The 12,761-nt window shown below is 33.7% G+C and overlaps 1 protein-coding gene across 6 annotated transcripts in view; it reads left to right on the top strand.

Moving 5' to 3' along the window:
• Positions 1–241: 241 nt before the first annotated feature.
• The window catches only part of tbxas1 (thromboxane A synthase 1 (platelet)), a 92,461-nt gene continuing 79,941 nt past the window's right edge, over positions 242–12,761 (top strand). Inside the window, exons 1-4 of one of the 6 annotated variants that reach the window (XM_067390134.1) lie at positions 243–278; positions 4,718–4,818; positions 5,015–5,073; positions 5,642–5,788. In XM_067390134.1, coding sequence (XP_067246235.1) covers positions 5,688–5,788 — 101 coding nt within the window. In that variant the 5' untranslated portion in view covers positions 243–278; positions 4,718–4,818; positions 5,015–5,073; positions 5,642–5,687. Of the gene's footprint in view, positions 279–308; positions 459–3,388; positions 4,819–5,014; positions 5,074–5,641; positions 5,789–12,761 lie in introns of those variants that run through there. The other 5 variants (XM_067390131.1, XM_067390130.1, XM_067390135.1 and 2 more) reach the window with 5 other exon arrangements.

Raw genomic sequence — 12,761 nt, forward strand, 5'->3', positions numbered from 1 at the left:
CAATTTTAAAATGCAAGACAACCAAAAATAGCCTAGCTAACGGAGCATTAAATTTCATATTTTTATTGCTTGACAAACTATTTATTCATTCGTTCGTTTATTTATTTAGATTAAATAGAGAACTGTACATTTATATTTCACCAGTCATCGGTGCGACCGTGCAAACTACAAGTACCACAAGCCATTGCATGTGGTGGTTTTGTTTCGTTCAGACGCATAAAAACTACAAGTTCCAGAACGCCCTCGTTTCGTCGCAAGCGGTTGTTGGCAAACACGGGGTAAGTGTGTTGCTTATACAATTTACTATCGCGATCAGCTAATATTTTCATAACGCTGTAACATCCCAGATTCCCTCGAGAAACCGCAAAGATTATTAGCAGAGAACATGATCGCTGCTGCTCAGTCATCTTCTTACGCAGCCTGAACTGCTGTATGGATTTCAAAACAATAGGGGAAAGGTGACATGACATTTAAATATTGAACTTATTCTTCATATTTTGTATTGGGAGCAGCAGAAACACAGTGTTGCCACTAAATTTTAAACAGCAATAAACCCTTGAACTTGAATTTCGTAGGATAATTTTCACAATCCCATACATTCATAGATACCAGAAATGTTTGTAGAACGACTTATCAAATACATAAAATAAATCTTTCCATTTAAAAATAGAAAAAAATAGAAAATCAAAATGTAAAAAATATATATATATTTTTTTTATTATGTTTATTTATTCCTTTGTTTATGTAACAAAAAATTGTGCACATTAATAAGCTTTTTACTTCGGTATGCAGCTTAATTCTTTATGATTAGACTGTGATCTTTACTGTCTAATCAAGTACGCATGTGATATTTGACTCTTTTGCACACTGGTTGATGCCCTTAAATGCTCTCGGACTGTTTACAGTTATTGATAATATAATGTCAGCCATGCTTGCAGCTGACTGTGTTACATAAAACACTCTGTGTATCTTCACAAACATGATTGCTAAAGTGTGTCAAGAACCTCAGCGTTAACTGTTAACAGGATGTAAACATTAACAAAAACAGCATTAACAGAATGTAAGCATTCTTTGCCTTTAGCTCGTGTGCTCTGGGAGGTAGTCTGCTCTTTTTAGGCTACATTTCCTTGGAGATTTACTGTACGTCCACACGGACTTGGAAGAGCATTATCACAGTGTCAATGACATATGTCATATATCTCAGTACCTCTTTTCCACAATCAAGAGCCTGTCTTTGGAATATAGAGAAATGCATGTTAAATAAATCATAAAGCTGTAAGACACATAACTCAGTGTAAAGATTAGAGCATAAAAACATGCCAGATCACACTGATAATCAGTGAAAAATAAAGTGCTCATAAAAGAAGGTTGATTTACAGGCACAATATGAAAGATTTTTGAGATGAAAATATACAAAAAACTCTAGAACAATGTTATATACACTACCGTTCAAAAGTTTGGGATCGGTAAGATTTTTAATGTTTTTAAAAGAAGTTTTATCTGCTCACCAAGGCTTAATTTATTGAATTAAAAATACAGTAAAAACAGTAATATTGTGAAAAATTATTACAATTTAAAATAACTGTTTTCTATTTGAATGTATTTTACAAAGTAATTTATTCCTGTGATGGCAAAGCTGAATTTTCAGCATCATTACTCCAGTCTTCAGTGTCACATGATCCTTCAGAAATCATTCTAATATGATGATTAGTTCCTCAAGAAATATTTGTTATTATTATCAATGTTGAAAACAGTTGTGTACTTTTTTTTCAGGATTCCTTGATGAATAGAAAGAACAGCATTTATCTGAAATACAAAGCTTTTGTAACATTTTAAACTACCGTTCAAAAGTTTGGGGTTAGTAAGAATTTTTATTTTCATTTTTTTCAAAGAAATGAAAGAAATTAATACTTTTATTCAGCAAAATATCTAAATCAATTCAATCAATCAAAAGTGACAGTAAAGACATTTATAATGTTACAAAAGATTAGATTTCAGATAAACACTGTTCTTTTGAACTTTCTATTCATCAAACAATCCTGAAAAAAATAAATAAATAAAAATTATATATATATATATATATATATACACAGATATTTTGTACAATTGTAAACAATAAATGTTTCTTGAGCAGCAAACATAGGCAGCAAATTGACATATTAGAATGATTTCTGAAGGATCATGTGACACTGAAGACTGGATTAATGATGCTGAAATTTCATCTTTGCCATCACAAGAATAAATTACATTTTAAAATATTTTTCAAATAGAAAACAGTCATTTTAAATTGTAATAATATTTCACAATATTACTGTTTTACTGTATTTTTAATTAAGTAAATGCACCCTTGGTGAGCAGACGAAACTTCTTTTAAAAACATTATAAATCTTACCGATCCCAAACCTTTGAGCGGTAGTGTATTTTGTTGACTTGTGTACTTACATTATCCCAAATGTTTCCAAGAATGTTTAAATCCAGAGAAATAAGCAAATTGACATCATACCCGCATTACCTTCGATTTCCGGTTTTATTTTGTAGAAACCATGGAAACACCAAAGACGCTTTAAAATAGGGCTGGGCGATAGATCACATGCGATTGTCACGCGCATTTCGTCAGTAATGCCGCGTTCCAGGCAACCCGTAACCCGCGTTTTTACAATCTTCTAGCCGTGAAAGTGCACTGGAACAGCAGTCAAAGCCGTGACTTCCCACCCGTGAACTCGTATTAGATCGATATCCTCCCAGTTACGGGTTCTGACGTCACATAGCGCGCGAAACAACAATGGCAGCCCCTACGGATGCGGTGTTTATGCAAGTGCATGGTAAAATAAAAGGTATAACAACTTCCTTTGCCTTATGCACAGTTTTCCTCTTCTGTTTCCCTCAAATAAGCAAGGAGTAAGCACCTTTAGATAGAAATAATTAAAATAATTGATAGAAATAATTGTTAATGAGCATAAGCCCCGTATGGTCCGCAACGTTCGTTTGTTTACACTTTTACGCAGTTAGGCGTGATTTTCATGGAACGCTACAAAGTCGTGATTTGAAGTCGTGATTTACGGGCTCAAAAACCTGCATGGAACGCAGCATAAAGCTGGTTCCCTAATTACCTCTAAATCGCCATCACCTGCTTTCAAATGGCGCGGCATTTAATAGACAGAGCCGAAGTTCATTGACAAGCCACGCAATATCGCGTTCTTTATCGAAGGCGATTCATCAGGGAACCGGCTTTACTGTAGTGATGGGCAGAGCGAGGCTTCGCGAAACCCTGAAGCAGTTGAATCAAATGTGCCGTGATGTTTCGAGGCTTAGAAACAATCTGACACTTGACTCCACGGTGACCCCTAGTGGTCAAAAGAGTGTAAATGCAACAAAACTCAAACTAAACATGCAGAAAAAACACCTTTCATTACTTTCAATGTTTTATTGAAAGTAAAATCTATTAAATGCAATTAACTAATTCTCTAATAAGATTAGGCTACATATAGAGTGACTGTATATCTGTTCTTTTATCAATTTTCAAGGCTTGTTTCTCTGTTCCATCATGGCTCAAGCTAAACAGGCCAATAAGGGATTAATAACTGCCATTATTCATTTTAATTATTCTAATGTCTAATTAAAACATCTACAAATTTATAAAACTGATCAGAGATCAGGTAAAACCCATAGACACTTGTTCAACTTCTTCTCAGTGAATCTGCATGATTCATGGGTTAACTTTATCATCGCCCTTTACCGGTGAACCACTGAAATTTCGAAATGTTGAAATGTTTCGAAACAGTGAGGACGTAATGAAGCCTCGTTTACTAAAATCAAGTGACTTTGGCAATTTGATACACGCTCCGAATCACTGATTCGAAACAAATGATTCATGAAGCTTCGGAGCTTCATGAAGCATGTGTTTCGAAATCAGCCATCACTAACGTACTTTACTGACGAAATGCGCGTGACAATCGCATGCAATATATCGCCCAGCCCTAATTATGTGTTTAATTAGAAAGGTGAGAAACTGTTTGGATGGATACATTGATCGATAGAAAACAAATCATTATTATATACCTCAACACAGTAAGTCTTATTGTTTAAATCTCGTTTTCTTTATTTACCGTGAGTACCATGTTTTACCATGCCTAATATCGATCTAGCTTACTGCAGTGTGCAACAAGTGTCTCATAGTAGCCGCCGAGCGAACGCAGAGCAGCACTATAACAACTTTCAACAAACAAATGTATCTAATATGATAAAACAGCGCTGTGTTACCCCACATACTCATGATCGTAAGAAGCGGAAGTGGCGACTGCAACATAATAAAAGTTCCTCTGCTCTCGAGACGCGTGTCACGCTCGTCTCTCTTTAGCAATCGCTCCAGCGGCCTCATTTCTGCTCGCACAGCACTCGCCCTGCTCTGCTTCATACTACAGTAACGTTAATAACGGCATCCATGAACATGATTTCTGCCCGAGTCCTATCCCTATTCTTTTCCACCGGCTGTAGACGTGAAGACAACACCTCCCATGATTCTGCAAAATCAAGGCATCATCAAGCTATGCCTTTGTTTTGACTAAGCGACCTCTAGTGGTGAAAATGTACATATTGTGCCTTTAACTGTTATGTTTGTTGTATTCTGTTTCGTATAGTACAAAACCTGCATTTTTTTTTTTTATAGTTTTATAGATTTTTATTGTTCTTTGTTTTATTTATTTATATATTTTTACAGACTTTCTTGACTGTTGCAACTTCTGAGCCGGTTAACCATTTACATGTTGTTTATCTTAACCACTAAAAATGCATGTGAGGTGAATGGATCAAATGTCACAGGCAAGTGTTTCCATCCTCATGAATGATCTGATCTGTTTAACTAGAAACTAGAGTGTTACTTGCAAATGCAGAACTCACTGGCACAATTCTAGGGTGGTTGCTAGGGCGTTTCTGGGTGATTGCTATGTGTTTGCTCTTAATCAAGTGAAAAGACTGGCCAAGTGTGTGTGTTGTTTTGTTTTTTTTTTTATTCTAGATATTGCTGCTGGGGTCACTGCTTCAGTATAAGTCTATGGGATTTCTTTTCCTAAAAGGGTAAGTCTGATGACAACTTGATTTGTTTATTCCTTGCTCAATCATTTTACACCACAGTGAAATATTGCAGCACAGTTCATTTAACTGTAGCAAAAATAATTTATTTCACAGAAGTTATTTTCATCTCTGTTTTTATTTTATTTTTTTTTAATGATTAGCTAGCTATCAGAAGCAACTATAGCCAGGTTTATATCCCAGTGGTGCAATAAAATTAGGAAAAACTATGTTGCTTTATGCAGTTTTCTGTTTAATTCACATTATTCCCTTTTTTTTAGTGTTTCTTTGTGTGTTATGTCTATATATATTTGCCTTCGTTGTTTTGGCCTGTGCCGTGAATATGCAGTGACCAACATTAAAGGGATAGCTCAGCCAAAAATGGGTGAACTAACCCTTTAATGGATAAATGTAAAATTGTCATTATATAAGACAGTTAATAAATTGCTTTTATTGATATTTTATATTAATTTATTGTCTTTTTTTTTCTTAAGATCTGCTAAAATTCTGAGGGATTGTAAGCTCGCTGTCATATTGTGAATACTTTGAACTCCAAGTGCATTTAGTTTGGCAGTGTCTCTGTGTGCAGGAAGCCAGTGGTGTGAGTTACAGTTCTCATCATGCAGCCGTTAGTCGACATTCTGAAATGGTTTGGAGTCGAGGCGAGTGGACTCTCAGTGTCTGTGTGCCTTTTCTTGCTGTTCCTCGGCCTCCTTTACTGGTGAGTAAAACAATTTGATCATGAGGTTTCCACTTGCATCACAAATATTGTTCTCAGATTGCAATAGCAGATTTCTCATGCATGACTGAAGTTTCTAATGGCATGATGGGAAGTTCATACCACTGTGAGATCCAAACAGCAAGGGCTTGTTTTCCTCAGGAGCTGGATGGAATGATCTGATCAAATTCCAATCGCACATGTCTCCGCACTTATCTTTTAAATGTCTTCCTGTTTGAATGCAGACAACATCCAGATTCAGTTCCCATTTTACAGTCATGCGAGGGCCAGACTGAAAGAAATTCATAGTTTTTTCCTCATGAACGCAACTGTGGCAATAGTATAGAAGTAAAAACCTTAAAGGTGCCCTAGAATTAAAAATTTAATTTATCTTGGCATAGTTAAATAACAAGAGTTCAGTACATGGAAATGACATACAGTGAGTCTCAAACTCCATTGTTTCCTCCTTCTTATATAAATCTCATGTGTTTAAAAGACCTCCGACGAACAGGCGAATCTCAACATAAAACCGACTGTTACGTAACAGTCGGGATCATTAATATGTACGCCCCCAATATTTGCATATGCCAGCCCATGATCAAGCATTAGACAAGGGCAGAACGTCTGGATGTGCACAGCTGAATCATCAGACTAGGTAAGCAAGCAAGGACAACAGCGAAAAATGGCAGATGGAGCAATAATAACTGACATGATCCATGATAACATGATATTTTTAGTGATATTTGTAAATTGCCTTTCTAAATGTTTCGTTAGCATGTTGCTAATGTACTGTTAAATGTGGTTAAAGTTACCATTGTTTCTTACTTTATATACATATATATATATATATATACAGTACAGTCCAAAAGTTTGGAACCACTAAGATTTTTAATGTTTTTAAAAGAAGTTTCGTCTGCTCACCAAGGCTACATTTATTTAATTAAAAATACAGTAAAAACAGTAATATTGTGAAATATTATTACAATTTAAAATAACTGTTTTCTATTTGAATATATTTAACAAAGTAATTTATTCCTGTGATGCAAAGCTGAATCTGAATTTTCAGCATCATTACTCCAGTCTTCAGTGTCACATGATCCTTCAGAAATCATTCTGATATGCTGATCTGCTGCTCAAGAAACATTTAATGTGTACAATTGTACAAAATATTTGTGTACAATATTTTTTTTTCAGGATTATTTGATGAATAGAAAGTTCAAAAGAACAGTGTTTATCTGAAATCTATTCTTTTGTAACATTATAAATGTCTTTACTGCCACTTTTGATTGATTTAATGCATCCTTGCTGAATAAAAGTATTCATTTCTTTAATTTCTTTTCAAAAAAATAAAAATAAAAATTCTTACTGACCCCAAACTTTTGAACGGTAGTGTATAATGCTACAGAAGCTTTGTATTTCAGATAAATGCTGTTCTTTTGAACTTTCTATTCATCAAATAATCCTGAAAAAATACAAAAAAGTACACAACTGTTTTCAACATTGAAAATAATCATAAATGTTTATTGAGCAGCAAATCAGCATATTAAAATTATTTCTGAAGGATCATGTGACACTGAAGACTGGAGTAACGATGCTGAAAATTCAGCTTTGCATCACAGGAATAAATTACTTTGTCAAATATATTTAAACAGTACACAGTTATTTTAAATTGTAATAATATTTCACAATATTACTGTTTTTTACTGTATTTTTAATTAAATAAATGTAGCCTCGCTGAGCAGATGAAACTTCTTTTAAAAACAGTAAAAATCTGTGGTTCCAAGTGGTTCCAAACTTTTGGACTGTACATTTTTTATATATATATATATAATATATTCATAGCCTGTTTTTTCAAAAAATTTACATTCAAACAGAAATGGCTGACTTCCTGTTGGTCGGAGCTAATGAATGTAAATTTGAAAATCATTGTCTTGATGAGAACAATATATATGTATATAAAAAATATGCCTATTTTTTTTTTTATATTTAACAAATATTTAAATATTTAATTGACTAGAAATCATATACATATATATATATATATATATATATATGATTTCTAGTCAATTAAATATAAAAAAATAGAATTAAATTAAAACAATTTTTATATATATTATATATATAATTTAATAAATACAGAAAAAACAACAATATTGTGAAATAATATTACAATTTAAAATTATGTTTTTCTATTTTAATATACTTTAAAATATAATTTATTTCTGTGATGCAAAGCTGAATTTTCAGCATTATTACTCCAGTCTTCAGTGTCACAGGATCCTTCAGCAATCATTCTAATATGATGATTTGATACTCAGTTATTATCAATGTTAAAAACAGATGTGTTGCTTAATATTTTTTTGGAACCTGTGATACTTTTTTCAGGATTCATTGATGAATAAAATGCTAAAAAGAACAGTATTTATTCAAAATATAAATCTTTTCTAACGATATAAATCTTTACTATCACTTTCTATCAATTTAACACATCTGTGCTGAATAAAAGTATTAATTTCTTTTAAAAAAAAAATAAAGAAAAAAAATTACTGACCCCAAACTTTTGAACAGTAGTGCATATTGTTACAAAAGATTTTTATTTTAAATAAATGCTGATATTTCTTTACTTTTTATTAATCAAAGAATCCTGAAAAAGTACTAAGGGTTATAAAATAATATTAAGCAGCACAAACTGTTTACAACATTGATAATAAATCAGCATATTACAATGATTTCTGAAGGATGATGTGACACTGAAGACTGGAGTAATGATGCTGAAAATTCAGCTTTGCCAACACAGAAATAAATTACATTTTAAAATATATTAAAATATGAGACAGTTATTTTAAATTGTAATATTATTTCACAATATTATTGTTTTTTCTGTATTTATTATGAAATAAATGCAGCCTTAATGAGCATAAGAGACTTTGTTAAAAAAAAAATTAAAATAATAATGTTTCCAAACTTTTGACCGGTAGTGTGTATATGATTTCTAGATAATTAAATATTTAAAAAAATAGCATATATATATATATATAAAATATAATATATAGTGTGTGTGTGTGTGTGTGTGTGTGTGTGTGTGTGTGTGTGTGTTCTGACATATATTACATTGTGGGGACCAAATGGCCCCACAATGTAATAAAAACCTGAGATCACCTACGTTGTGGGGTCCAGCCAGCGGTCCCCACGAGGGAAATGGATTAATAAACATACTAAAAGATGTTTTTTTGAAAATGTAAAAATGCAGAATGTTTCCTGTGATGGTTAGGTTTAGGGATAGGGGTAGGGTAGGGGGATAGGAAGTATGGTTTGTACAGTATAAAAACCATTAAGCCTATGGAGAGACCCCACTAAGATAGGTGCGCCTGTTTGTGTGTGTGTGTGTGTGTGTGTGTGTGTAAAATTTCTAGTCAGTTATGACAGCAAAATTATAGCAAACCCTATAAAATGATTTCTAAATGTCTGGTTGGAAAAGTCATAATGAAGTCATGGAAATTAATTTTTACAAAAGTATGGGGACCTTGTAATTTGAACAAGCAACAAAAATACATTTTTTAATGTGGTTATTATGACACATAGATGCCTGGATGTTTAGTCATGGTTTCCATATGGTAATTCTGGCAAAACGGAGCTGTTCTGATTTTATTTTTCATTGTGAATCGATTGCTGCATCAATGTCCTCTGATCTTGCAATAGTGCCAGTTATGTCTTTGCAAAGTTTAAATGTGATTTACATAGTATGCATTGACATCTTGTGACCGAGTGTCCAATTTTTGTTGGTTAGCAACTAAATTCGTCCTTTTATTGTAGGGCATCAACAAGTGTATGGAACTTTTCCAAGAAAAAACAGAAACAAAAAACTGAATCCAGTCACTTGGAGTACAATGCCCTTTTTTTCTGTTAAGCAGGATTTTATAGAGAGTGACATGATTCTGTAGGACAGCAGTGGTCTCAAAAACAATACAGTGACTTTTAAACAAAAAGTGCTAAGCATTTAAAAGAAGGATTATTTAAACACTGCTCTTATAATGCAGTGACTTAGGCTTGTGAGAAGCTGATTAGAGTTGCAGGTCTCTGCGGTTATATTTAGTTTTTGATATCAGAACTTTATTACAGTGTTGGAATCAGTGAATTTAATTACAGTCATTTTTACAGGGCTTAGTCATAGTCAAACCCGTCCTTCTTTAACATTTATACTCTCACCTTTAACAGAGAAAGAGCACTGAAAAAAAGACTTTCTCATGTTGTCCATAGCAACAGGAGTGCTCTGGACAACAGCTTGCAGGGTAATTAAGGTTTATGAACTTAAACCAGTCTAAAAATTAAGCAATGTCTTTCCTTCCATTTAATGCTGAGGTTTTCCTATTCTTGTACATCCATGACGGTCATAGAATCTCTGCTGTGTTTCGTGGTACCATGACCTGTGGTATTATACAGTATATAGTAATACTACGCTATTCAAATCTTTGGGCAAAAACACTTTTAAAGGTGCCCTAGAACTTTTTTTAAAAAGATGTAATATAAGTCTAAGGTGTCCCCTGAATGTGTCTGTGAAGTTTCAGCTCAAAATACCCCATAGATTTTTTTTGTATTAATTTTTTTAACTGCCTACAGTATTTTGGGGCATCATTATAAATGAGCCGATTCAGGGCTACTGGCCCTTTAATTCTCGTGCTCCACGCCCACGGAGGTCGCGCTTGCCTTGAACAGTGCATAAACAAAGTTTACATAGCTAATATAACCCTCAAATGGATCTTTACAAAGTGTTCGTCATGCATGCGGCATGTATGCGTCGAATTATGTGAGTATTGTATACTGTTCTAATGTTTACATTTGATTCTGAATGAGTTTGAGGCTGTGCTCCGTGGCTAACAGCTAATGCTACACTGTCGGAGAGATTTATAAAGAATGAAGTTGTGTTTATGAATTATACAGACTGCAAGTGTTTAATAATGAAAATAATGACAGCTCTTGTCTACATGAATACAGTAAGAAACGATGGTAACTTTAACCACATTTAACAGTACATTAGCAACATGCTAACGAAACATTTAGAAAGACAATTTACAAATATCACTAAAAATATCATGTGATCATGGGTCATGTCAGTTATTATTGCTCCATCTGCCATTTTTTGCTATTGTTCTTGCTTGCTTACCTAGTCTGTTGATTCAGCTGTGCACATCCAGATGTTCTGCCCTTGTGTAATGACTTTCATAATGTTGGGAACATGAGCTGGCATATGCAAATATTGGGGGTGTACACCCCAACTGTTATGTAACAGTCAGTGTTGCGTTGAGATTCGCCTGTTCTTCTGAGGTCTTTTAAACAAATGAGATTTATATAAGAAGGAGGAAACAATGGAGTTTGAGACTCACTGTATGTCATTTCCATGTACTGAACTCTTGTCATTCAACTATGCCAAGATAAATTCAATTTTTCATTCGAGGGCACCTTTAAGTCAACTACAGCTCCGGCTAGTTTCATTTAAGGTAAAATACACCTAGAATTTATTTGCTGGAGTAATTTATTCCAAGGTTGTCTTAAGAAATTAAATTCTAGTTTATAAAATGTTTTATATTATTTTATTTTTTTTATTAGAGAATATATCAGTGAAATATCAAGGAGAAATTGCACCTTTCATAAATACGCTTTAATGATTATAGAGCATTAGAGACATGCAATGTTTTTTGTAATGTCCTTCAAGATATTGATATTCAGTTGACCATATTAAAATATGAACATAGAAAATAAATAGAAAATAACATGGCTCATAATTGTTTGATTTGTTGCATAATAGTTTAGTTTGATTGTCAACATTTAGCACCTCTTTCACTATGAATTTGTTTATCTGTTTGTTTACAAAGAAAAATAATTTGAGGCAAAACTGTTAGGCCCTATGCTGCACCCTATATTTGGAAGTCCATATAACATTGTCTAAGAAATTGATTGCTAAGAAAAGATGATTAAATAATAAATGATAAACAGAAGAAAGAATCAGATACTGATCAAATGCTTTTTCCCTCTATGAGGCAAAAATGCTGTCCCTGTTATTTAAGCAGTCTCACACACACATACACAAAACAAGTAAATTCCTGTCTGTTGGCAAAGGCACGACTGTCATTCACAGTGGACTTAAAGAGGTTAGTTATATAAGGACTCACTCTGTCACAGAGCAAATGGAGATTTATATCAGAGGATGAAACCCTGCACAGGGGTAGCTATGACAAAGAGGATAAAAAAAATCTGGATTTTGAGGAGGGTATATCAATAAGCATTTTGGGTCTGTCCCAAACAGAAATAAGTCATATTAGAGGATTAGTCCCTGATTTGTAACTTGAATGCACTGTTAAATATAAGCCTTGTGTCCTTGAGATGCATGTCAAACACATAAACTTAAAATACAAAAGACGCAATGTTACGGAACAAAACTTTCTAATCAATAGAGGAGCCAAGTCTCTCCTGTGAGGTCATCCTTGTGTAAAGGAGAAGGCTTGCAAACGTTATTTATTTGCGTCAAACTTGCAATTGATATGGTAAATTTCCGGCAATTTAGCAAAATCTGGCTAAATGTGCTTGGCAAAACACTATAGTTTGGCAAAAGAACCTTCTGAGCTATTCCAGCACATTTCTTTTTCCTTTAGACAAAGAATTGATCTTAAGTGCAAAAGGTTATAGCTTATATAAGAGGCCAGCTTGGACCAGTAGATTCAAGGGTTTTTCAATGACAGGGCCTTCAGAGTGTTTGCTATTGCCAGAATGTGAGGAAAGCATGATTAGCAGTGAGCTGAACTTCTTCTGAACTCTGTCCCCTTCTGCTTCATTACGCATAAACCCATGATGAGAGGGGACTGGAGACAGCCATAGCGTCACCTATTTGAAAAAGCGTTAGGTTCAGCCCTCTTACTTTCAGTGTTAATTGCTGGATTTTGACATCGCAAAAAAGGTTATTTGGGTAACTTGGATTGGCAAA

The sequence above is a fragment of the Chanodichthys erythropterus genome, chromosome 7, assembly GCF_024489055.1.
Source record: "Chanodichthys erythropterus isolate Z2021 chromosome 7, ASM2448905v1, whole genome shotgun sequence".
Taxonomy (NCBI): domain Eukaryota; kingdom Metazoa; phylum Chordata; class Actinopteri; order Cypriniformes; family Xenocyprididae; genus Chanodichthys; species Chanodichthys erythropterus.